This window comes from Vicugna pacos, chromosome 10, assembly GCF_048564905.1.
Source record: "Vicugna pacos chromosome 10, VicPac4, whole genome shotgun sequence".
Lineage (NCBI taxonomy): Eukaryota > Metazoa > Chordata > Mammalia > Artiodactyla > Camelidae > Vicugna > Vicugna pacos.
Window position 1 is genome coordinate 69,423,604 of NC_132996.1, and position 25,290 is coordinate 69,448,893.

The 25,290-nt window shown below is 56.7% G+C and overlaps 3 protein-coding genes across 4 annotated transcripts; 2 read left to right on the forward strand and 1 right to left on the reverse strand.

The window, feature by feature from the left end:
• The first annotated feature begins 150 nt into the window (after positions 1–150).
• On the forward strand, positions 151–6,713 carry CNIH2 (cornichon family AMPA receptor auxiliary protein 2). Its single transcript, XM_006210657.3, has 6 exons — positions 151–953; positions 4,746–4,814; positions 5,237–5,284; positions 5,523–5,635; positions 5,738–5,881; positions 6,077–6,713. Exons 1-6 carry the CDS (start codon positions 402–404, stop codon positions 6,102–6,104), a joined length of 954 nt encoding a protein of 317 aa, XP_006210719.2. The 5' UTR covers positions 151–401; the 3' UTR covers positions 6,105–6,713.
• Positions 6,714–7,092: 379 nt separating this feature from the next.
• On the reverse strand, positions 7,093–11,549 carry YIF1A (Yip1 interacting factor homolog A, membrane trafficking protein). The gene is made up of 8 exons (XM_006210658.4): positions 11,297–11,549; positions 10,383–10,594; positions 10,114–10,218; positions 9,896–9,974; positions 8,289–8,346; positions 7,967–8,122; positions 7,389–7,482; positions 7,093–7,295 (listed from the first exon to the last, which is right to left on the reverse strand). Exons 1-8 carry the CDS (start codon positions 11,325–11,327, stop codon positions 7,149–7,151), a joined length of 882 nt encoding a protein of 293 aa, XP_006210720.2. The 5' UTR covers positions 11,328–11,549; the 3' UTR covers positions 7,093–7,148.
• Positions 11,550–13,775: 2,226 nt separating this feature from the next.
• On the forward strand, positions 13,776–18,731 carry TMEM151A (transmembrane protein 151A). 2 transcript variants are annotated; one of them, XM_072970863.1, is made up of 3 exons: positions 13,885–13,988; positions 15,802–15,942; positions 16,260–18,731. In XM_072970863.1, exons 1-3 carry the CDS (start codon positions 13,914–13,916, stop codon positions 17,589–17,591), a joined length of 1,548 nt encoding a protein of 515 aa, XP_072826964.1. In that variant the 5' UTR covers positions 13,885–13,913; the 3' UTR covers positions 17,592–18,731. The 2 variants fall into 2 exon arrangements, with proteins under 2 accessions (XP_072826965.1, XP_072826964.1); XM_072970864.1 differs by lacking the exon at positions 15,802–15,942 and having other exon boundaries at positions 13,776–13,988.
• The last annotated feature ends 6,559 nt before the right edge of the window (positions 18,732–25,290 follow it).

The following is a 25,290-nucleotide window of genomic DNA, read 5'->3' on the forward strand; positions in this document are numbered from 1 at the left end:
TGAAGCCAGGAGAGCTGCCTGCTTGTGCTTCTGTGGTTTGTCCCCACGGGCCCAGCACGGTTCCGGCAGGAAGGAAGGCAGGCCGCCATCAGCAAGTACCTGGTGAGCCCCGCAAACACCCACACCGGCACAGACCCAGGACGTGGAGTTGGGCCGCGGCTAGAGGCGCCGCGGGGCTGCAAATGTGCCCATGGTGCCTGGCCCACATCCCCGTCAGCCCCCTGGCTCAGCCACCTCTCCCGGTCTCATTCAGGGTTCAAGCCAGGTGTCTGTACCCCCTTGGGTGGTGACAAGTGCTTTACCCGTGGGACCTCGGTCCAACCTCCATAGCCAGTGTATAAGGGCAGGGGTGTGTGCCCGTCTTGGTAGACCGAGTGTGATTGTGATGGGTGCGTTGTGTTATGCAGTGGGAGGGTGAGGGGCCGGGGGTGGGGAGGGTAATGCCAGGAATATGCGTCCATGCTTACGTGTCCCTGAGGTTGGGGCGGGGGTGGCACCCGGGCCGGCAGGCGGAGGGGCGCACAGAGACCCAGCCCCGCCCAAGGCCGCTCGCACGGCGGCCCCGCCCCCGGCTCCGCCCCGCGGGCTTCGCGGGCTGGAGAGAGAGAGCCGCGGGCGAGGGATCGCAGGATGAGCGATCGGGGCCCGGGCAGCCAGCAGCGGTCGCGCCCCCCGAGCCCACCGGCCCGCGCCCCGCGCGCCCCACGGCCCCGCGGCCCCGATCCCGGCCGCGCCGCCCGCGTCTCCCGAGCCCGCGCCCGAGCCCTGCGGGCCATGCACGGCCGGCCCTAAGCGCGGGCCGGGTGGGGGGCGTCCCCTTGCGCCTGGGCCCCGCGCTGGCGCCCCCCGGGCCGCCGCCCGGCGCGGGGGCCATGGCTTTCACCTTCGCCGCGTTCTGCTACATGCTCACCCTGGTGCTGTGCGCCTCCCTCATCTTCTTTGTCATCTGGCACGTAAGGCCGGGCTGGGGCTGGGGGCGGGGTGGGGGCAGGGGTTGCACAGAGCGGGAGGGGGCCGGACGGATGGTCTCAGGGCCGGGAGAAACTTAAGAGCCTCCTCTCTGCTATCCCCCATCGGTCGCCTTCTGTTCGCCCCATCAACAGCCCCCATCATCGGCTTCCTTCCCGGGGGCCCCCCTTCCTCCACCGCCCCCGCCTGTCTGTGGGTATGTCAGTCGGTCCCTGACCCCCTTCCCCTGCCCCATGAAGCCTTGGGGTGTGGGGAGGAATTCTGGGATCCTTGCTCTTTCCCTCTTGCTACTCCCCCCGAATCCAATCGCCCCCGTTTGTCTGTCGGGCAGTTTGTCTGTCTGCTCGCCACCCCCCCCCCCCACCGTGGGTTTTTCCAGCCGGAGTGATGGAGCCGGTTGCTATGGCAACTGCATCTGTTTACAGGACCTACGGATCGTAGAGCCCATTAACCCCCACCCCCAACCCCCCGCGCGCCGACCCATCAGCGACTGGCTGTAAGCAGCCTACCACCAGTTCACCTTGGGTTTCCCTGCCCCCTCCTGTCAGGGCTTCCCCCCACTAGGTTTCCTCCCCACCAGCTTCCCTCCTCTTCCTGCCCCCACTTTCCCCTTTGTCTTCTGTTTCCTCACTCTGGCCTTGTCTCACACCTGGTTCTTCAAAATATCCATTTATCCCTTATCCTGATTGCCTGCCCTTAGAGAGGGTCCCTCTTTCCCATTCTCTGGGGCCCTCTCCTCAGTGGTCCCCCTGCCTGCCTCTCTTCTGTTCACTACAGAACTATCATCAGCCTCCAGCTCATTGTTTGGGGCCTTTGGCCCCCCTTTACTGACATTTCTTCTATATTGGGGTTTCAGCCACCACCCCGATCCCCTCCACATGGCCTGTTCATCTTGGTCCTGGTCCACTCAGCTCAGCATCCTCTGCTTGTACATCCAGCACACACCTTCCTGATCATCCCATGATCTCCCTCCTGCTCTCTTCATACCCTCTTACTTCTTTCTCTCCATTGCCTTACCTGCTTCTTTCTTGGTCTCCCCACTTTCTCACTCTTCCTGGGACCAACTGACTGCCTGCTCTGTGGTCCTTCCTGGCTCTTGACCAATCTCTCCCTTTGTCATCCCCTGATGTCCTTCCATTGCCTGTTTCTTTTATATCAGGATTCCCTGGACTCTGACTGCACACCTCCTGTGTGAGGAGTGAGCCCCACAGGTACCTTCAAGCACATACGCCCCATCTCCAGCTCTCTCTCTCCCTGGCTTTGCCTCTCTCTTTCTCTCTCTCAGTTGCTTTTTCTTTTCTCTCCTCCCTTCTGTTTCTCTTTCCCACTTTTCATCTCCCCTGGGTCCATCTGGATCTCCCTGAGCCTCCTAGCTTATCCCATGGCCTTGGACAATCCTGTGGGGTGGTGGCATGAGGGCTGGAGTCCTGAGAGCTGGAAGGAATTTAGGGTCACAGGCTGGGAACACAAAGCTAACTAGCTCCTGGGAGAAAGCCTCCTGGAATTCAGGAAGTCCCTTTCTGGGCCCCTTCCTACTCAGAGGCCTCCAACAGTCTCTAGTGGGGGTTTCCTTGTCCTCAGGGGATCCTCAGAGCAGTTCTCCATCCAACACACCTGAATCAGTGCTCCCGAGAACCAGGCTCTGGATGGGTTTGGGGGAATCAAGGATGGATAAGACTCAGGCTTTGCCCTTGTGGGGCTCCCAGCCTGGGAGAAAATGCCCAAGCTTTCTCAAAAAAAAAAATTTATTGAGCACCTACTGTATGTCAGGCACTGTGTTCACTCAGCTGTTTAGCTGGACAATCGTAGTAAGTCTATTGTCCTGAGTTTGTTTCCTTACTGGTGAAGTAGGTTTGTATATACATCAGAGTGCCTTGAGCAAGGCTTGCCAAGGGGTGTGCAGGTGAGGAGAGGCGGTGTGGTCCTCAATGCAAATTGGTAAGAACTAGAACCTTCACAGGCAAGACCCTAGATCCCACCACAGACCCTGAGCCGGGGCCCTGGTCACTAGGCAACCCTGGTGGTGAGTGACGTGTGTCAGCTGTCACCGTGGGGGATTGTTTGTTCCATGGGGCTGAATCAGCGCCAGGCAGCCTGGGGGGTGGGAGGCGCGACACCCGCCGCCTGCTGGTGATGCCAGCTCTGGGGCAGACAGACGGCACCCTTCCGCTCCCTGCTGGACCCTGTTGCTGTGCCTGGCAGGCAGGCAGCTGCCCAGAGTCAATGGGGAGTGTAGGGGGGTGCTGCTCCAGATGTCCCCAGCTCCCTCCAGGAAGCCCATGTTCTCTCCCTTTGAGCCTGGGATGCTTGGGGGGGGTGGGCCCGCTGCCTCATCCTAGCACTGGTGCTGAGGGGAGGGGACCCCAGAAGTCTCATCTACCAAACTTCCTCCCTTGTCAGCTCCCCCTAGGTCCATCCCATCCTCTCCTGTCCTACCTTAGAGTTCTCTGTCCCAGTGAGGACACTGCCGTCCACCAAATGCCCCAACACCCAAAGTCACCTCTGCCTCCATCCACATCACTGCCTTTCAAGCTCTCTCGAGTCTGGCTTCTAAATAGCTCTGGAATCCGTCCACACCTCTCCATCCCCAATGCCACTCTCCTCACTCACATCACCACGCCTCCTCCCCCGCCCCCACCACAACAGTCCAACAATCCCCTGACTGATTGTAGACCCCCGCCTGAAGGCACAGCTTGTTTATCAGTTTAGCCCATGGCTTATTCTCTAGAGCCTTCAGGCGGGGGCCTACACTGATCTGGCCTGAGTATAGTAAAGTGGTTAAATTTTTTAACTCTGGAGTCTAACTGGGTTTGAATCCTGGCTTGCCACTAACTAGGTATGTGGCCTTGGACAAGTCACTTAATCTGTTTACTCATCTGCGAAACGAAAACAGTAACACCAATACCTACGTCATCAGGTTGTTGCGAGCATTAAGTGAGTTAATAAAGCCTGCTGGCATAGAGGAAGCATCTTGTATGTCTTGGCTGGGACTGTTAGTTTCTACGCCCTGCTCGGTCAACCCTAATTCATCAAACTGCCCGCTCCACTCGGCCACTTTATATCCCTCAATGGCTCCCTTTTACTTTTGTGTTAAAGTCTGAACATCTGTTCTAGCCTCACAAGGCACCCCCGTCTGGCTCCACTGACCTCTCCAGCCTGTCTTTCACCATTCCCTTCTCTCTTCTCACATGCCTCACACTTTCACTCTTGCCCTGTGGAACCTGCAGCTTCCTGAATGTTCCTTGTTCTTTCAACCTTCTGCCTTTGTACCTGCTGTTCCTGCTGCTCAGACTGCCCTTCCCCCATTTGTTCACCAAACACCTACTCAAAGTCCAGCCTGAACTCCCCATCGAGCCCCAGGCTGGATCAAGCACCCATCCCAGGTTCTTCTTGTACTCCACAGCGCTGATCACCCCAGAGTGTAGTTCACCGTTCTCATCCCAAGCCTGGGGTTCCTCTCAGGCAGGGGCTGTGTCCCAGGCTTCTGGAGCCCCAGTGCTCAGTACCGGGCCCAGCAGAGAAGACACCATCTCTTGGGATGTTTTGGATGGAGGTGTAGTGGGCATGTCCTGAACTGGACATCAGCACACTAGGGTTACATTCCAGACTGTTGTGTGACCTTGGGCCAGGCCCCTCCCCTCCCTGGGCCTCAGTTTCTCCACCTTCGCAGCAAGCTCCATCTGATCTGATCCCCATATGTGAAACCCTGTCACAGAGGAATGGGGGGCGTCATAAGCTGCTGCCCCAACCCTGACAAGCACACACCCCTTCCCCAGATTATAGCCTTTGACGAGCTGCGGACCGACTTCAAGAACCCCATTGACCAGGGGAACCCAGCGCGGGCAGTAAGTGATACATGTGCTGTGCTGAGGTGTGTCCGTCTGTCTGTCTTTCCATCTGTCGTGGGCGAAGGGTGGTGGGGGACAGGAAGACGGGTGGCGGGACAGCGGCTGTACCCCTTCCTCTTTGTGTCCCCGCCCCCAGCAAACACCTGGTGCGGCCTCAGGGCTCGGGTTCCTCCTGGCAGGGCGGCCGTTGCCAGGCTCTAGGCCGTTGCCGTGGAGACGCGGGTGAAGATCCCTCCATGGTGACTGTTGCCATGGGGACGGCGCGGCTGCTTCCCTACCGCGCCGACAAGCTGCAGAATCTGCTCTGGCGCCCCCTGGCGGCCACGTGCAGGGCGGTGGGGGGCGCAGGAGAGTTGGGGGGGCGCCCCCAATGTCCGCTCCTCTGCCTCTTCCATTGCGGTCTTTTCCTCCCCCTACAGCGCGAGCGTTTAAAAAACATCGAACGCATCTGCTGCCTCCTGAGGAAGGTCAGTGTCAGGGCTTGGGGCAGGAGGCTCCTAGTCCATGTCGGCCTCACTCTCAGGGACCCAGAGCCGGGCCTTCCTCCTCTGGGGCCCGTCTGATTCGTTTCCCCATGTGGGAAGGAGTGGGAGGCTAGAGGCCCTTTACTTCACAGAGGTCATGGGGGTGGGCACCTCCCATGTGCCCTTAAAGCTTGGGTCTGTCCAAGCCCCTGGCCACTGACCTCTCACCCTCACTCTCCAGCTGGTGGTCCCGGAATACTCCATCCACGGCCTCTTCTGTCTGATGTTTCTGTGTGCAGCAGAGTGGGTGACCCTGGGCCTCAACATCCCCCTCCTCTTCTACCACCTCTGGAGGTGAGAGTAGCAGCTGGCACCAGAGGGTGAGATGGGGGGCTAGGGGGCAGGACAGGGGTGTGAGCCTTGAGAGTGGGCATTCAGGCCACTCCCTCACCCCAGGTACTTCCACCGCCCTGCGGATGGCTCTGAGGTCATGTATGACGCGGTCTCCATCATGAATGCCGACATCCTCAACTACTGCCAGAAGGAGTCCTGGTGCAAACTCGCCTTCTACCTGCTCTCCTTCTTCTATTACCTGTACAGGTGAGACCCTGCCCATGGCAGTCAGAAATCTGGGAAGGGATGCTCCAGGCACCATCCCTCCAATCCCAGGAGTGGCTGGGCTCCAAGTTTCTGCCCTTTGCCCTTGAAGACTGAGGGCAACCTAGGGCGTGACAGGGTGGGTGGCCAATAGCCCGGTCTACTCATTACTTGGCTCACTGCCTCATCTTCCCACAGTATGGTTTATACGTTGGTGAGTTTCTAAGGGGGAAGCCGGCCAGGGAGCAAGCCCAGAACGGACCGGACGCCTGTGCACCCCCAGCCCTTCCCCTGGGCCACAGAGGCCACAGCCCTGGGGAGGGAGGGGGCACTGGTGCCCCCAGCCTCCTCTTCACCCCCCAAACTGCTGCTGCGGGGACTTCCCGCCTTCAGAGCCCCCTTCCCTTGGACTAGGGCTGGGCAGAGCTCTCAATAGGGGCAGGAGCTCCTCTGCCAGCCTGTGGGCATGGCAGTCAGTCCTGGAAGGGGCGGGACCTCCGGCCTTGTCCACTTCAGGGGGAACTTAGGCCCTGCCAAGGGGTAGGGCTTGACCCTGTAAGTTCTGGGCCGCTCCCCTCCACCCCCCACCCTGAGGCTCCCCCTGCAGGTGGGGGGGTACCCACACCGGGAATGAGCAGGCTCAGCAGGGGGGCAGCCCCACCCCTAGTCTGCCCTCTCCCCTCCCCCAGGCTCTCTCCAGACCCCTCCCTATCCCCACTTGCCCCAACCCCAGCCTACCCTGTCTCTCTTGGACCTGTTTTCTATGTTGCCTGGAGGAGTCCGGCACCCCTTCCCTGGCCATTTGTGACAAAATATGAATAAACTCCTGCAAACATGTGGGCCCCGGTTCTACTCCTGAAAGGCTTAAAGAGGAGATGGGGGCAAAGGAACGCTATAGGGAGCAGCCCTGGGCTAAATCCTCTGCACAGCTAGGCTCATCCCACTAGTCCACAGACCCCCTCAGATGAATCAGAGGCCTTCGGGGTCTCCTTAGCAGCTGCCCCTTTCCATCCTCACTTTCCTGGCACAGGTAAACAGCTATTTCTGCTGAAATACTTCCATCTGCCTTCCAAGGCAGTATCAAGTTCATCCAGAAAGCCCTCCCTGGGTCCCACTGCTCCGAGAAAGCCCAAGTCTGGTCCCCTGGGCAATGCAAAAGTCCAGAGGTGGTAGCAATTCCCCTCTCAAGCCCCAGAAACAAGGGTCAAATGAAATCAAGGAAATCAAATCTTCAATGTATGGAAAAATCAGTGCTGGTGGGGACCCGGGGTCACCGGATCAGGTGGAAGGTCAACCAGTATATGATGAGGGGCTGGAAGGCTGCAGCTCCCAGAGTCAGGTAGAGCTGGAGACGTTGCCGGGGAGCCGGGCCACCCATGCTGTCAGGGCCCAGGGCTGCTGTTCGGAAAGAGCGAACCTGGAAGACAGGAGAGAGCTGAAGCTGGCTCAGGACAGGGGGACTTGTCCCCAGCTCCAACCCCAGGGGAAGAGGGGCCGACCCCAGACTCACGATGAAGTACATGAGCGCAGACGAAGTCCAGGCCAGTGCCACGTAGTAGCCATCACTGCCAAAGAGCAGGCCGGTCAGAACACTGAGGATCATCCTGCAGGGGGTGGGGTGGGGGAGGGAGGAAGAGAAAGTTGGAGACCTCTCAAGGGTCCAGGCCTGAGACTGACACCACCTGTCAGGCCCTAGGGCCTAGCCTAGACCCCACCTACCATCACCAGGGCCCTTTACTCCCAATCTGCCCCTATAGGGACATAGACTCAAAATGAATCTGGAAGGGCAGGACTCAGCCCAAGGACCTGGATCTGAGACCTCCTTCACTACCCCAGCTCAAGGCCCCTCTCCCCTGTGCTCCCAGGGTGACTCTCAATAAACATCCCTGACCTTGCACAGCACTACACAGTTCCTGGGGAGTGTGCTGAAAACAGATGGGCCCTATACTGGAGAAGAGCTGGAGGCCCAGAGGGGATCAGAGGGTGTCCATGGTCACAATTCGAGGCTACAGCTATGCAGGCCGGCAACCCAGGGTGGCAGGCACCCCCCACCCAGATCAGCCTCCCGCTTGGCCCACAGGTGCTCACCCCACATATTTGTAGCCGCTGTAGGCCAGCAGGTGGAAGGTGCTCAGGTCACTGCGCACGGTGGCCAGGTAGATGCCCAGGAGCAGCGCTAGTACCTCCAACACGACCCACACCAGCGCTGTGCTTGCACACAGGCCCAGCACCTCTGGGGAGAACCTGTGACCACGTAGGGGTGGGGTGAGGTGAGTTTAAAACCAGGCATCCTGTGGCAGGTGTGAGGCTGGGGGCATGGGGTGGACTTGGGAGCTGGCACAGATCCCCTAGGGAGGTGAGGAGTCAGGAGTGAGGAAGTGGTGGGAATGGGGAAGGGGCTGGCACTAACCTTTTCTGAATGCCCAGTGCCATCCCAGCCAGCAGCACATAGGTGATGAAGGCCATTGCTGCCAAGAACCAGAGAGATGCCATCAGCCTAGTTTCCTCAACCAGAGCCTCCAACCCCAGGTATTCAGAGCCACTGACACCTCCAACTTCCCCCCCATACTTCCTTCCCTGTGGATCCCAACATGCCCAACCTCCACACTCAGCCCTGCCTGGGATGCCTCTCCCAGCTCAGCCCTCTCCTCCTGTGTAAATGCCACCTGGTCCTTCTCTCAGGACCACCAAACCACCTCCTTCCCTGTCCCTGTACTAGGAAACTCACCAGTTTCCTTTTGTATCTCAGAAATTGTATCACAGGCCAAGGTCATTGCTCATCGAAGACCAACAGGTAGGGGCCAAAGTGATCTCAGGCAAGACTACAGGACTGAAATGCAGGCTCAGCAGACAACCCGTGCTGTCCCTGAGTCCAGGCCATGGGGATGACCTCACCTCAGCCAGGAATTTTAAGCCTGGCCATTGGCACTGGCTACAGTTCTGGGCACACTGCCAATGCAGAGCTCCACATTTATGTCTGCTATTTTCACAAAACCTGAGATGAGAACTGGGCTTTCATAGCAATTTCAACTCATCAGTCCTGTCCTCTGCTCCCTGAAAGCACCAGAACTGACGTGCCCACAAGAGGGCAGTCAGGAAACCAGCTCTACCACCTATAAGTTGTGTGTGTGAGTGTGTGTCCTCAAAGATACACAAATCTGAGCTTTGGCTTCAACAATGTCAAAGCTGGGGATGGCAGTTCCTGCCTTATGTGGTGACTATGACAGGGACACAGAATGGAAGGAAGAAGAACTTGTGTCCCTCCCAGGGCACGTGGGCTGGCTGGCTGCCCTCACTACCACCGGCTGCCCTCCTGGAAACCCTTCTGAGGGCTGGTCTGGGCACACTCACTCCTAATCCAGCGTGTCCCCCATGGGCCACGCCTTGTGCAGGCCCCAGGACTCAGAGGAGTCAGATGCAGAGTCTGCCAGCCACCGCACAGGGTGGGCAGCCTGACCCAGGCCATGTGAACAGGCAGTTGTGGGAACCCAGAAGGGAGTAACCACTTCCTCAGAGGAGGGGACATTGGAGCAGTCCTTGGGGGACAAGTCATAACAATGGTAATAGCTAATATTTACTGCAGGCTTCCTGGGTGCCAGGTGCTGTGCTGAGCACACATCACCTCACTGAGTTTCCACAACGATCCTTTGTGGTAGGACTTGTTGTTATTCTGGTTTTTCAAAAGCATGAAAGTAGCCACCTGAGGTCCCATAGCTGGAAGGTGAAAGGCCAGGTCTAAACCCAGGGCTTCAGGCTGGGGAAGGACAAGGTCTAAGTCTAAATGGCAGGAAGGTCTCAAAAGGGAGGACCCTGAGGGCACTGAAGGCACAGCCAGGAAGCTGCTTACTGATCACCCTACTCTGTCTACCTGGTCTGCCTGGTGTCTAGTGACACTACCAAAGCCACACACAAAAGCACAAAGAGCAGATGCTGAATAAATGTGTGAGACTCTCTCTTCTCACTGGTGCCTCAAGGCACATGTCCCTCCACACCCCCCAACCCAGGTCAAAGACTCACTGGGAATATAGAGGTCAGGGGCATTGAGGTCTTGCCGTGGGGGCAGAGGCACATCACGACTGTACTGCACTTCCCAGTTCTGGTGGTAGCAGCAGCAGCCAGTTTAGGAGGAAAAGACCAGAAGAGAGGAAAGAAGGGGGTTGAGATCTGGCAGTCAGACTGTGGGGCAGGATGAGGGAGGCAAGGGGGCCCACCAGCTCACCTGGTAGGTGGCTCACCTGGTGTGTGTAGGGGAAGACCAGCAGCCCTAGCTTCTTGGCCACATAGGCTGTGTCCACAGCGAAAAAATACTTCAGTTTGTTCACAGACACAAAACGGTGTAGCTGTGAGGGGAGAGAAGAGGTTGTGGGCAAGCTGCACCCCAAACCTCAAGGTGCTCCTCTGTGTGCTCTTTCCCTGAGAGCTGCTGTGATGATTAGGTGGGATCCCGTGATGCCCCAGCCCTGGCCAGAAATCCTGCCACCCTTGCCCCGGGGGTGGGCCACACCTCCTTGTGCACCATGTCCTTCCCATGGGATGCGATGGAGCTGCCATAGGCCATAGCCACGTTGGCCACTGGGTCCCCAAGCAAGTGGTTGACATTGAAGGCCACTTCAGCTCCTGGGGCTGGGTATCCCCCTGGCTGGCTGGAGTAACCACCGCTTGTGTCATCGAAGAGGGGAGGGGGATCCGGAGCTGCCCGGACCCTGTGCTTGGAGCCTGTGGGTTTGTAGGTACCAGAGTAGGTGACAGAAATATCAAGCATGAGTCTAAGCCACCATCCCTTCCCCAAGCTGGGCAGCACTGTATGGGTCCTGGGAGCACCAAGCAATCAGAGAGGGAAACTAGCTTGGATGGGGGGCTGGGTAGCTAACCCAGAAGAACTTTAATGAGGGATCCTTTTGGAGTGGTGCTAAATGTGGGCAAAGAAAGAGCTGAGGCAGCTGCTCCTGGAAGTGATCCTCGCCTGAGGGTTCCTGGGGGCCTCCTCAAGGGAAATGATCTCTGAACTGAGCCTTGGAGACTTGAGTAGAAGTTTGCTAGGTGGAAGAGAGAAGGGAGGGCATCCTCACATGAACGATGTGGGAAAGGCGACGGCTGGGTACTCGGAGGCCCTGGGCAGCGGTCAAGAATCCTACCAGAGTCATGACAGGGAAGGAAGTTTGGGAGGCAGGCCCCATCCATGCCCGAGTCGGGCACGGGGATCCCAGCACTGCTGTCACCGCCCGATCTGATCTCATTTGGGCCGAGAGGGCAAAGCCCGGGACGCGTTGCCGAGTCTCACCCGGCAGGAACCCGAAAGACATCTGCCGCCTTGGGCAGTGCTCGCGGTCGCCCCTCTCCCTTGGGGTGAGCGGGCCGCGCCGCCGACCCTCCTTCGGCGGGTCGGTCCGCGCCCTGCCCACCCCGCGCCTCACGCACCGTGGGCTCCGTAGCCCGAGTGATAAGCCATGGCCCCGACGCTCGCTGTCTCCGAGGGCCCGCTGCGCCGCCTTGTGGGTACGAATACTAGTGAGGCAGCTGCTCCGCTTCCTAAGCACCGACCGAGGTTACCGAACAGCCCGACACGTCCCCGAATTGTCGGACCACAGCAGCCATGTCGGTAGCGTCATCCTCTACCGCCTGCCATTGGCTCCTCAGAGGCACAGGCTTCCCTACTCCCCTCTCCCAATTGGCTACTGGCGCGCCCTCGCCGAAGCGGATTCGGTAATAGTCAACTTCCGGGCAGCGGAATAGGCGGAGCAATTTGAGGCACTCTCGGATTGGATAATGGTTGTTAGTTCGCGGCCGGAGTAGCCAATAGATGGGTTAAGGTAGGAGGGTGTTGAGAATTATTTCCGCGCCTGCGCAGTGGGGGCAATTGACGCTCGCCGTGCCACGACTACAGCAGGCAGAGACCTGGCGGAGACAGGCGGCGGCTGGAATCCGGGAAGGAAGCGTCACTCGCAGGACTTACTCCAGGAGGGAATGGGGGTGGTGGGGCCCCATTGTGACCAAGCCCTGTCCCTCTGGGCTCTTGTTCCTCTCTCTTAATGCTAGCTTTCCTTCTCTGCCCTCCATATTTCTCCCAGTCCTGGCGCAGAGCTCGGGTAATCCGGGCGGGTGTTGGTAGGCGGCCGGGCCGAGCAGTCACAGCGCGGCTAAGCGAGTTCCTGGATGCTGACTCCTCCTCCCGCCTCCCACCCCTCTATTCGGCTCGGGTGCTGTCCGTTGTCTTGGTGCTGAAATGCCCTACCGCCACTGCTGCCATTCTGCAGACCCTGGGACCTGCTGCTGAGCTCGATACGAGCGCGCGCGCGCGAACACACGCACACGCACACGCACACACACGCCACATACTGAAAACCTGAGGTTCAGATCTGAAGTCCCAGAAACTGAGTGGTAATAGTTGGGATAGGATCCTGCACCAGTCTCGGCCCTTTAACTCTCTTGTAGTCCAGGTGATTTGTGGGTGGAGGTGTGCTGATTCTTCTCCTGAAGCTGCTGTTGAAACTCCTGAGTCATTGCCAGCCCTGCAGTCATCTCAAAGTGAGACCCCCAAGCCTCATTCGTAATCTCAGGGGCTCCTTTCTCTCATTCCCACCTTCCCCGAAGACAGTCTTTGGGGGCCTCCCTTCTCACAGACCTCCAGCCACTTTCTACAGAGCAGGTCCTCTGCAACCTGCCTCTAGTTAGCTACCCAGTGTCCAATTACACCAGGTGACCTACCTGTTCTTCAGACTCAATCCATGTGGTCCAATCACAGTGCCTTTGCCCAGAAGTTCCCTCCTCCTGAAGTGCCCTTCCCCTCCATATCCACTTATCTAAAACCTAGATAAATCCTTTAAGAGTCAGTTCAACTTGTGTCTCTTAGAGAGATAAAGGGAACAGAGTCCTGATCCGGCTTGGGGAGGAGGCTGGAGGCCAGATTCTAGGCTTCCTCTCAGTACAGTGGTTTGTCATTCTCCACTTCTACCTTTATCTTCACAATGCCAAACACAGTACTTGCATATAGAAGGCACACAATAAACATCTGTGACCAATAAGTAAAAAATAAATGGATGAAACTCTGGGTCAGTCCTTTCCTCTATCTATCATTTCTGTTACCCCATCTTTAAATGGGTAGGGATATTGAACCAAATTGTCTATGTGTTGCTCTTTGGGGAAAAAAAATCACGAAACAAAACAAAACCCACCTAGCTTTGCAGCTGCCTATGTCCTACCCACTGATTGTCTACCTTGGGGGCTAGGCCCTGACCCAGGGGCAGATGTGATGATCTGAGGCTCCTAAGGACCAGGGAGCAGCACTGGGGCCACCAGTACCTGGGAGGGAGTCCTCTCATGCAGGACAAATCCTGCATGATGAATGTGCATTGAACCCAACACTTTTCCATCCCCATTTCTCAGGTGGGAAAACTGAGGTTTGGGGGGCAGCGTGCCAACTCAAGGCCACAAAGCCTAGGGCTCGGGTGTCCTGGCCTCCTGTTTGCCTGCTGTATGTGGAGTCCAGCTCCTCTGTCAAGCCGATGAGACTCACCATACCTTTCAGGGCTGTAACTGCCCCCTCTACCACAAGGGAGGCTTCAGGGGTGGGGTCTAGGTGGGCTTAGGCCTGGACTTACTCCTCAAAGATGAGACCCCGCGGATCCTTACCCATCTATGAGTTCCCTCTCCTCATTTTACTGCAGGGATAACTCAGACCCCAGAGAGCAAGGACTCGTCCAAGGTCGCAAGCTAGAGCGCGGCAGGAGGGGAACCCAGGCGTCCGTCCGCCCAGCCAGGGCTTCTGGGGGCGGCGGCAGCGCCCGTGGTGCCGGGCGCTGCCAGTGGAGCCGCGGGTGCCGCGGGGGCGGGGTCAGCAGAGGGCGGGGCGCCGGGCACCGCTGCCGCCAACGCCGCCGCCGCCGCCGCCGCCGCCGCGCTCGGGCTCGAGCTCCGCGCACTCCCTCCGCGGCCGCTGAGCCGAGCGGACGCCCTTCGGGGCCGCGCCGCAGCCCTCAGCGTTCCCCTCTATCATGCCCCGGGCCCGGGCGGCGGCCGCCCAAGCAGCCAGGACACCATGCCGGAGGGTGGCGGTGGCGACGGCGGGGAGGTGCCAGCGCTCATGCCGGACGGCGAGCCTCTGAGGGAAGAGGTACCGGCGCTGTGCGGTGGGGACCGGAGCCGTGACTGGAGGCGGGGAGGGGGCAAGGGAAGGGCGAATCCGGGGCGAGGGCTGAGAAGGGAAGTCCAGAGCCCTTGTGGCCAATGACGTCATTGGGGTAGCTTGCGTCCTGCGAGGGGTCCCGGGGCCTAGGGCCCCGCGTGGGGGTAGGGGTGGGGTGGTTGGGAAGGGATGTGGGGGGCGACTCCCAATCCCGACGCCCCCTCATCCATCCTTGCCCTCCTATGACGTCAGCACCTGGCCCCTGCGCATCCCCCTTCTGCAGCGCTGCCCCTCACCCCCAGAGCCCCAGGGTCAGGCCACCAACCTGGCCCAGCAGCTCACGAGGTGCCCGGGCGGAGCCTGCAATGCAGCAGCGGTAGCAGTGACTTGGGGGGCGGGGAATGGGAAAAAGAAAGGGAGGTGGCCTCTGGTACCCCCTCTCCCTCTCCCTGCGGTGAGGCCCCAGGCCCCATCGTGCTGCCGGTTGGGACCCTCAGATGGCCCCTCCTCAGTGCCAGCTGGGAAGAAGATCTGCAGGGGTGTGGGGCCCAGTTTGGGGTGCTGGGAGTGATAGGTGGTGAGTGGATCTATGTGTGTGTTTGGGTGAACTTAGCCTGCTTGTGGGTGTGTGAATGTCAGTACGTGCTCCGCACACCTGGAGTGGGACATATGCGCCCTATAGTCAGGTGAGGGTCTGATGGGTCCCTTGACTTGGGTGAAGTGATAATGTGTGAGTGCATGTTAGTGCGTCCTGTTGTGGGTGGGTCTCTCCCTGTAGAGTCTGTAGGGTGTGGGTGTCAGGTTGCAGTCGGGGTGGGGGTGGGGGATGTGCATTGAGGTAGATAAGGGGCTGGTATATCCCTGGGCTTCAGGGAATATGTAACATGTATGTGCACCTGTGTGTCCTGTGGTGGGTGGGTGTGTGAGCCTGTGCACGCACCTGTGCACCATATTACAGTGGGGGAGGATGTCGTGCCCTGGGCACAGGTGAGGGGCTGGTGTGTGTTGGATAAACGGGCATCTGCGTGTTCCTGGTCGGTGGGTCTTTGATGAACATGTGGTGAGGTGGGGGTGGGGGTCATGGATGAGGGTATGTGCACCTGACTGACGCTGCAGGTCAGGGTGGTGGCATGCACCTGTGATGGGTGGCTGCCCTGGGCTGGGGTGGGGTAGTTCCTCTCCTCTTGGGTCTCTCAAGCCCTAGTGCGACTGTGGGAGGAAAAAATGGCCCCTTAACCCCACCTCTGTTGTTTCCTCCAGACCACCTCTTCCTTCTCCCCCTTTTCACCCTTCCACTCCTCCCTCCCTCTTCCCCCTTCTCTCTCCAAAGGCACCTGGGGGTGAGGTGAGGACCAGGCTGGCAGCCTGCCAGGGAGGGTGTGCCCAACCCCCAGGGCCAGGGAGTGGTCCTTGCTGCCCAGCAGCTGTGTCCCGCCCCCTCCCTTGGCACAGATGGGGAGTGGAGGCCGGCGCTCCATCTGCTCCCCTAGACTCACACCTCTCTCTCTTCCTCTTTCTTACTTACTTAAAAGCCTCTCCCAAGTCTCCTGCAGTCCCTAGTGAAACCAAGGGACCAGAGGGAGTTGCAGGGTAATGGTAATAATATTTATTCCCATGGCCAGACCCTGTGTTAAGATCTTCACACATATGATCTCGTTGAATCTTCACAACAACTTGTTTCGGGAGGAGGAAATTGAGGTCCAGGGAGGATGAGGGAACTGCCCAAGTCATACAGTAAGTGGTGGAGCCAGCACCAAATGCTGGGCAGTCAGGCTCCAAAGCCCATGCTCTTGATCCCTAGGACCCCTACCACCCTGGCTTCCCAAACCACCAGGTCCAGGAATCAGTGCCCAGAGAGGGCAGAAGTAAGGCCACAATAACACAGCAAATCAGGAGCAGAGTCAGGACCAGAACTCAGTTTTCTCAGCGGACAGTTGTTGGGGTAAGAGGGGTGTACTTCCCTCTTTTGGCAGAGATGGTTCTACTTTGTCCTATGTGCCCTTGACTGAGAGATGACAGGGCACAGTAGAGGACAGGCTCAGGGCAGATAAGCCTGGGTTTGGGTCCTGCAGCTCTATTGTGAGTTAGCTAGAATGGTGGGGCCTGGAGCAAGTTGCTCAGTCCCTCAGAGGCTCAGTGTCCTTTTCTGCAAAGCAGGGATTGTAGCACCACCTCCTTCACGGGGCTTCAGCGGAGGGTCAGGTGCAAGTGATGGCCCCGTCCTGACACAAGCCTCCCATCTCTCTGCTCACTCTGCAGCAGCGGCCCCTGAAACAGTCCCTGGGAAGCTCCCTGTGCCGCGAGTCGCACTGGAAGTGCCTGCTCCTCACGCTGCTCATCCACGCCTGCGGTGCCGTGGTGGCCTGGTGTCGCCTGGCCACAGTGCCACGGCTGGTCCTGGGGCCCGAGGCAGCCCTGGCCCGAGGGGCCGGGGGCCCACCGCCCACCTACCCAGCCAGCCCCTGCTCTGATGGCTACCTGTACATCCCACTGGCCTTTGTCTCCCTCCTCTACCTCCTCTACCTGGCCGAATGCTGGCATTGTCATGTCCGGTCATGCCAGGCACCGCGCACTGACGCCAACACCGTACTTGCCCTGATCCGCCGGCTGCAGCAGGCACCACCCTGTGTGTGGTGGAAGGCCACCAGCTACCACTACGTGCGGCGCACCCGCCAGATTACCCGCTACCGCAACGGCGACGCCTACACCACCACGCAGGTCTACCATGAGAGGGCCGACAGCCGCACTGCTCGTGGCGAGTTTGACTACTCAGCCCACGGGGTCCGCGATGTCTCCAAGGAGCTGGTGGGCCTGGCTGACCACGCGGCCACGCGGCTGCGCTTCACAAAGTGCTTCAGCTTCGGCAGCGCCGAGGCCGAGGCTTCGTACCTCACCCAGAGGGCCCGCTTCTTCAGCGCCAACGAGGGCCTGGACGACTACCTGGAGGCCCGGGAGGGCATGCATCTGAAAGATGTGGACTTCCGCGAGTCCCTCATGGTCTTCGCCGACCCACACAGCCCGCCCTGGTACGCGCGCGCCTGGGTCTTCTGGCTGGTGTCGGCGGCCACGCTGTCCTGGCCGCTGCGCGTCGTGGCGGCCTACGGCACGGCCCACGTGCACTACCAGGTGGAGAAGCTTTTCGGCGCCAGCTCGCCCCCGCCCGGGGCCATGCCCAGCGGGCCCCCGCTCTCGCGTGTGGCCACGGTGGACTTCACCGAGCTCGAGTGGCACATCTGCTCCAACCGGCAGCTGGTACCCAGCTACTCAGAGGCTGTGGTCATGGGCGCTGGCTCGGGCGCCTACCTCCGTGGCTGCCAGCGCTGCCGGCGCTCTGTCAGCAGCAACTCGCTGCCTCCAGCCCGGCCCAGCGGGCCCCGCCTGCCTTTCAGCCGCAGCCGCCTCTCACTGGGAGCTGGGGGCAGGGCCACACCGGGGGTCTTCCGGAGCCTGAGCGGGGGGCCACTGGGGCGCCGTGGGGAGGACACGGAGCCCCTGGAAAGCCCACCGTGCTATGAGGACGCCCTTTACTTCCCGGTGCTCATTGTCCATGGTGACAGCGGCTGCCAGGGGGATGGGCAGGGTGCACTCTGAGACCCACGTGGCCCCCTGAGTGGCCCTCTCCCCACCGCCCCACCACCGGCTTTGATGCCTGAGTACTTGTTGTCCAAAACAGGAGGGAAAACAGACCAGCACACAATGGGTGGGGGTGGGGGTAGAGCCCTTAAACAGACTAACATGCAGTGATCGTGGTCATTTTGGGGGCAAATGGACACCACCGAAGTTGAGTCTATGAACCGTCCCAGCATGGCTCCCTCTCCACCACCACCGCCATGTTCCACCCCCTGTGATGGCAGACGATCTAGCTTGGGGGCCTCTCAGGCAGGGCAGGGAAGGAAGTTTCCAGAAAGCTTGGGAAGGGGGAGGAGTCCTGGGGACAGCTGTTTCCTGCAGCAGAGGGCTGCCTGTGGACTCTTCCCTGAATGGCTGAGGCCACATTGGGGGCCCTCGGGCAACCCAGAAGCACAACTTGGTGGTTTGGGGCTGTGCCGAGCTTGGCTGGCATCCGCGAACCTGAAGAGCTATGGCAACACCGCGGCCTCAGCCCCACTACCCTCCCAAAGTCCCCATCCTCCTTCCCTGACAGGCCCCTCCCGGCCTGCCCTCTGGCCTCTGCTCAGGGCCAGTCCCTGATCAGACCCTGTGGCGCAGCTGCTCTACTGGGAGCCTGGTTCTTGTAGCACAGCCTTGCCCTCTCTGCTGCCCACCGTTTCCCCTGGTACACCCTCTGCCACATCCAATTACCCCTGTAACCCAGGGTTCCTTCTCATGGCCCCACCTCAATTCCATATGCTCTGGTCTCTGCTTCTGCCCTCTGAAGTCCACGTCTGCCTCTTGTCAGCCACGCACACACCCTCCAGGCTATGTCCTCTCATTGCCCCACCCCGCCCCAACCTCTCTGCTCTTTGCCTTCCTGATGACCCACGGGGCTCAGGGCTACAGGGCATCTGAGGGGCCTCAGTCTCAGCCACAGCCTCTTGGACGATGCCTTTGTTCTTCCATGGAGGTCCCAGCTTCCCCCATAGGTGGGGCCTGGCCCAGGGGACAACATCCCTCCCCTAGGGAGGAGAGAATAGTCCCTTCCCTTCCAACTGGGGCTTCAACCCCTCTCAGGGGCCGGTGGGGGAGGGAGGAGGGAGAGGATGCAGATAAAATAAAAGGTATGAAATGGAAGGTCTTCTCATGTGCATTCCTGGGTGGTGGGTTCAAGGGCGCCACAAGAAATGCAATGGGCCATGCTGGGTCTGGGAGGGGATGCAGGTGGGGCTGCACCCAGGAGAGGGTGAGCTGAGGGGGAACCTCCCTGCCCGGCCTGGGATCTCTGAGACTCAGGTTTGAGTTGCTCTGAGCAGCTGTTTCCAACAGACTGGTATCCAACTGACTTGTATCTGGGTCACTTCTAAGGCACTGTCCCAGTGGTGCCTCTTCCAGCCCAGTAGGGGTTTCTATTCTTCTGCTGGGTGTGCCAAGGGCTAAGGGAGTGTGGTTGGTCCCCAGAGTGGGAAGAAAGAGGTGTGGTCTGTGGCACAAATTCAGTTCCCCTGATGGCTATTGGTGTCATCGATCGGTGGGGAATGGACACTGAGCAGTTTAGAGGACTCAAAGCTGAAAACAGCCAGCCCCAGATCAAGCCATGGGGTCAAGACAGAAGAGGGCAAAGGAAGGGCCTCACTCACTGATGGAGCTAGAGAGATCTTTGGACGTGACATAGTCACATGTACAGCTGTGCGGGGTGTTCACTGTGCAAGGGGTTAGGGTGGGTGGAATCCCACCAGTGGGCCACTCCTCAAGATGTGACACAGAGCTCCACCCACCTGACTAAAGAGCACCCTTTTCTAATCCATGCAGAGGCACCGAAGGGCCAGTAGTGGCCCCAGAAGAGTGTTGAGAATGGGTGCGATTCCTCCTAGCAGAGGCAGGACAGAGGGTGTTCTGTGCAGCAGCCGCTGCCTGCACCAAGGCTTGGATGCAGGGCATGAAGAAAAGCATGACAATGAGGCAGAAGAAGAGCTACAGAAGAGTTGGCTGAGGCTTTCAACACCAATTCCCAGAATTTGCCCTTCAACTGGGGGAACCTGGAGCAAACTGGAGCCATGGAAGGTGGTTGAGCGGGGAAGTGATAAGCTCAGGGCAGCATCTTAGGATTTTTAGCGAAAGTCCAGCAGCCTGCTGGCCACGTAGGGAGGGTGGAATTAGAGACCAGAGCCTTCCCTGTGCACCAGCCCATGGCCTCACAGGCCGTGAAGTCAAATCCTTTGTTCAGATGTAACTTAGGTGGACAACTCCACGGTGTTCAAACATTCAAGGAGGCTGCAGCAGGCGGGGGCCAATGTATGGCTCCAGGTTCTCCCCATGGGGAAGATTTCCCTCTTCCATTGTCCTTCTCTATCACCGCTCCAGCCATTATCCATCTCCTCCCCTCCTCAATACCAGAATCCCAATATTTTAGGTGGTGATGAGCCCAGCTCAAAGTCAACATTTCCAGCCTCCCTTGCACATATGGTGTGGCTTTGTGACTTAATTTTAAGGTATGAGATATGAGTAGAACATGTTGGAAGGGATTTCTAAACATGCTCCTTGAAATAGAAATGATACTGGTGAGGGCTAGTTCTGTACTTTCTGCTTCATTTTGCATTCAGCTTGGAATGCAGATGTGATGGTTGGAACTCCAGTAGCTACCCTGGATGAGGAGGTGACCTTGAGAATTGTTGCCTTGTGCTGAGGATAGTAGAGCAGCAAGATAAAAGACCCTGAGCTTCTGATGACACCACCATAGGCGTGCCCATATCATCCCTGGGTTCCCTATTTCCAGACTCTCTCAGTGACAAAGAGAAATAAACTGTTAGTTTGTTTAAGCCAGTGTTTGTTCTTGTCTCTGTTACCAGCAGCCTATATTATTATCTACTGCTGCATAACAAATTACCCCACAACTTAGTGGCTTAAACCAGCAATAACCATTATTATCTCTCCTGCTTTCTGTGGGTCAAGAATTCAGACATGGCACAGAGAGGATGGTTTATCCCTGCTCTGTGATGTCCAGGGCCTCTCCTGGAAGAATTGAAAGCCGGGAGTGGAATCATCCAAAGGCTCGTTCACTCACACGCCTGGCAGTTGACGCTGGCTGAGGGCTGAGGGCCTAACTAGGGCTACCGGCTGAAACCCCCAAAGAGGGCCTCTCCATGTGGGTTGGGCCTCCTCACAACTTGTCTAGGTTTCAAGGACAAGTGTACCAAGAGGGTGGAGGCTGCTTTGTCCTTTGTGATCTAGCTCTGGAAGTCTCATACATCCCTTCTGCCCCTTCCTGTTGGTTAAAGCAATTACAGAGGTCCACCCAGTTTCAAGGGGAGGGAACATAAGACCCCACCTCTCGATGGAGGCTTGTCAACATCACATTGTGAGATTAGCACAGTGGGATGGGAGATACATTAGTGGCCATGTTCAGAAATGCAACAAGCCAAATGCCATTCCTAACCGATCAACATCTGCAAAAAGATGAACATCGGCTGTTTTATGATGCTTGTTTGAGGGAAGAAGTTGGTGGTATGTCACATGTAGGGGCAGAATGACATGTTTTGGTCATTTACTGGGGCCCTCAGGCTGATAGTAGATTAAATATGACCACAAATTCTTTGTAGCTCCTCCCCTCAAGAGGCAGAATCTATTTCCCCGCTCTTTAAATCTGGGGTGGCTTGGTGACTTGCTTTGACCCGTAAAGCGTGGTAGAGGTGAGGCTGCGCAGCTGTGGAAGCCAGGCCACAGGAGGACTTGAAGTTTCCACCTCTGCTCTCTCGCAGCCCCAAGACCACCATGCTGTGAAGGTGCCCGGCCTAACCTCCAGACAGATGAGAGGTCACATGTGCGAGAACTCAGGCCCCAGCCAAGAGCCAACAGCAGCTTCCAGGTACCAGAGTGAGGCCATCTTGGACACGCCAGGCCCAGCGGGGCCACAGATGACTGTGGCCACAAGAGTGACCCCCAGGTGAGACTAGCAGACAAACCACCAAGCTGATCCCGAAGCCCGAATTGCTGACCTACTGAATGGTGAGAAATAAGAAAATCCTTGTTGTTTTGGAGTGGTTTGTTACATGCAATGGAGAGCTGTTACAAGGCTCTGAACCCACTTCCACCTCAGGACGGAGGGTCACTGGGTCTTCGAGCCAGGTGGAACCAGAAACCCCAGTGTGTGCTGAACAGCTCCCATCTCCTGGTCCTTTTCTCTTGTTCACGTGTTTGGTGTCTATTAGAACAAGGTTGCTCCATTGTAACGACTGAGGAAGAGGGCAGAGCCTGGTCCCCAAATCCCAGAGGCCTCTGCCCCTGCCCTCCCACCGAGGCCTGAGAGGGCTCCGCCCAGCACAGCCGAAACAGGGTGCCTGGTTTCCACCCCCACCCAACCCCACTCCTCTCTGTCTTTGCTACCTCAGTAGTGTCACCACTGCTGCTTAAACCAGGCACTTACAGAACAATCATCTTCTTCCTCCTCTTCATTTTTTTTAAACTTTATATTATGTACAACTTCAAACACCACAAAAGTAGAGAGATTGGTGCAAAGAGGCCCTTTGTCTTCAGTACCCAGCACTGTGGCCATCGCCCACCGAGACCATCCTTATTTCACCCCCATTCACCCCCTCTCCTCACCTCTCCAGCTGAAGTATTTTGAAGATCTAGAAGTTGTCACATGTGATCCATAAACAGCTCCTTCACCCCTACATGAAATCTACACCCAAGATTCTGCCTACAATACATCTCTCTAGATACCCCCAGTCCTCTTCCCACAAGCCACCACTTTGCTCCAGGCCCCCGGGGGCCCTCCTCTAGTGACAACCTTGAACTCTCACTTCCTTGCATCCCTTCCAGCCCATGCAGAATCACCTTAAAATCTAAACCAAATCGCATCTCCACCTCACTTAAAATATACCAGTGCCTCAAGTAAAATCCAGACTCCTGCCCTGGCCCTCAGACCCCTGTGAGGTCTGCAAACGTCCCCAAGCTCCCTCTGCCTTTCGGGCCCCAGCCACAGTGCCTGATCCTACAACAAGCCAAGCCCCTCCCCACTCGAGGTCTCTGCAGATGCTGTCCACCTCCTGAGCCCTCTTCCTCCCCAACTCTTCCCGAGGCCCCTGCACTGCTCTGTCTGAAGCCATCCACTCACCTACCTCAGCTCCCTTTGCATTTTCTTTCTGCCACTCACTGTAGTGGCAATTATTTTTATTTATATATAGATGAGGTCATTATTTGTTTCTCCTATTGGAACTAAAGCTTTGGGAGGCAAATGGTCACAGGTGCAGATCTTTTAGTTGGACAGAGATCCAGCTCTGCCACTATGACCCGAGTGGCCTGGAGCAAGTTACTTAACCTCTCAGCTACAAAACAGTGGATAATAATAGAATCTGCTGACTTCCAGGGGTTGTCATAAGGATTAAGTAAGATAATAGACCATCAGGCTTAAAACAGGGTGAGTAAGTGCTCAGTAAACTTAGCTATCATCATCATTTGTACTATTACAATTATTAATTATAAACAGGCACTCCAGGGGAGAGGATATAGCTCAAGTGGTACAGCGCATGCTTAGCATGCATGAGGTCCCGGGTTCAATCCCCAATACCTCCTCCAAAAATAAACAGATCTAATTAACTCCCCCTGCCAAAACAAAATAACTAAATAAAAATATAAACAAACAGGCACTCCATACCACACACACACACCAGCAGGCAGCAAGCACGGTGCCTGGCACACAATAGCTGTCCAGTGAATACATGTTAAGTAAATGATTCCTCACTCCTACCAACACCTCCGAGGTTACTGGGGCTAAAGTCCTGAGGATGGGCTGGTGGCCCACCTTATCCTGTGGCCCAGACCAGCCAAAGGAGTTTGCATCACTCAGCCTCACTTTACAATTAATGGGCTGAGAAGGGCACCCAGGGAAGTGTCGGCTGCTTCTTCCATCCAGAGCCACCCATGAGGTTTTGAGTCTCCTCTGCAGATCTGGACCCAGGACTACTGGGCCCCTAGAGCTTCCCCAGGGTGGCAGGCCCCTGCACTTCTCGTGAGTTTCATCTTCCCTGTTAGGGCACACATGCTGCCCTCTGTCCTCGAGAGCCCGTGAGTATGAAGTCATTGCTGAGGTGGCTGGAAAGGACAAGAACACATCCCTGAGTCAGGGTGGGGAAGGTGTGATGCTACCCTGCTGGGTGAAGGCAAAAAGCTCCTGGGAGTCAGATTCAGCAGGAACAAAGAAGAATGGAGTGGCCAGATTGATAACTGCACACCGAGTGCCGCATTACCTCTGCTCCAAGGAGGAGTTTCTGTCCAGAATGTCAGCTGAGACCACAATCGGCTAGTTTTCCATAACCCGTGGTTACACGCAGAAAAACAGATGTAGTGTTCTTCTTTTTGGCTGCTGTTTTAAAACTTATAAAATGAAACTAACCAAAATAAAAATACTGATTTTTTTTCAGTAGAAGAGTTTCAATTTGTGTTATAAATCACAGTGTGTTATAAAAGACTGCATTAAGGTAAAGATTAATATTTTAATAAAGATCAAGTTCAAATCTCTAAAAAAAAACTTATAAAATGAACATAAGAGCATTGAAAACTTCAGACACTATGGACATTTATGAAGTTAGGAGACAGAACTCCCCCAGCGCACGGTGTGATTTGCTCAGTCTGTTTCCCAGGCTCGCTGGGAAAGCAAAGAGTGGGGCGTGAAGGGTTAACCAGTGAGGGTGGCAGCGCTGGTGGTTTCTGGGATCCCCAGCCATGGGTAGAATGGAAACTCCAATCTCTATCTTCAACTTGGGCCTCTGGCTTGAACTCTGGATTCAGGCATCCAGGTGCCTCCTTGAGCAGCCCACTTGGGTGACCTCCAAACATGGCAAGCTCAGCGGATCCCACACTGACCATACCATCCACCTCCCCAAAGTGGCTTCTTCTCCCATGTCTCTTCCTCCATGAATGGCATCACTGGGGAGCCAAACCCAGCAGCCACTGTCCCCGCTTCCTCACATTCAGCCGGCCATTGGGTCCCATCCAAACTCACTCACCAGCCACTTCTCAGTTTTGCTGTCTGCTCCCATCCCAACTCTGCCTCTGCCTTGTCCAGGTCACCACCCTCTCCAGCCTGGGCCAGGGTCCTGTGTGGTCTCACTTTATGTAATCCTTTTCCCCCCTAGTTTTATTGGGATATAATTGGCATACAGCACTGTATACGTTTAAGGTGTACGACATAATGATTGAACTTACTACATTAAAGAAATAGAAAAAAATTTTTTCTTGGGGAAAGGTAGAGCTCCATGATAGAGCACATGCTTAGCATGCATGAGGTCCTGGGTTCAATCCCCAGTACATCCATTTAAAAAACAATTTTAAAAAATCAATAAACCTAATTACCTCCCCTCAAAGAGATAAGTAAAAAAATTAAAATTAAAAAAATTAAAAAACAAAACAAAACATTTTCTCCCTGTAATGAGAACTCTTAGGATTTATTCTCTTAACAGCTTTCATTTATAATGTACAGCTGGGTTAACTGTCTTCGTCATGTTGTACATTACATCCTAGTACTTATTTATCTCGTACCTAGACATTCGTACTTTTTGACTACATTCATCAATTCCCCCTCCTCCCACTCCCCACCTCTGATAGTCACAAATCTGATCTTTTTTGAGTTTGTCTGTGAAGTATAATTGGCCTACAACACTCTGTTATTTCCTGATACACAATAGTGATTCAATAT

Excerpts from the sequence above, each read along its gene's own strand:
- TMEM151A (XM_072970863.1), top strand. The coding sequence starts at position 13,914 with ATGCCGGAGGGTGGCGGTGGCGACGGCGGGGAGGTGCCAGCGCTCATG. Across the intron at positions 13,989-15,801 it reads GCGAGCCTCTGAGGGAAGAG|GACCCCTACCACCCTGGCTT; the intron begins GTACCGGCGCTG and ends CTTGATCCCTAG. Across the intron at positions 15,943-16,259 it reads CTCAGCGGACAGTTGTTGGG|CAGCGGCCCCTGAAACAGTC; the intron begins GTAAGAGGGGTG and ends CTCACTCTGCAG.
- CNIH2 (XM_006210657.3), top strand. The coding sequence starts at position 402 with ATGCAGTGGGAGGGTGAGGGGCCGGGGGTGGGGAGGGTAATGCCAGGA. Across the intron at positions 5,285-5,522 it reads TCTGCTGCCTCCTGAGGAAG|CTGGTGGTCCCGGAATACTC; the intron begins GTCAGTGTCAGG and ends CTCACTCTCCAG. Across the intron at positions 5,636-5,737 it reads CTCTTCTACCACCTCTGGAG|GTACTTCCACCGCCCTGCGG; the intron begins GTGAGAGTAGCA and ends CCCTCACCCCAG.
- YIF1A (XM_006210658.4), bottom strand. The coding sequence starts at position 11,327 with ATGGCTTATCACTCGGGCTACGGAGCCCACG. Across the intron at positions 8,123-8,288 it reads GCACTGGGCATTCAGAAAAG|GTTCTCCCCAGAGGTGCTGG; the intron begins GTTAGTGCCAGC and ends ACGTGGTCACAG. Across the intron at positions 7,296-7,388 it reads CTGCGCTCATGTACTTCATC|GTTCGCTCTTTCCGAACAGC; the intron begins GTGAGTCTGGGG and ends CCTGTCTTCCAG.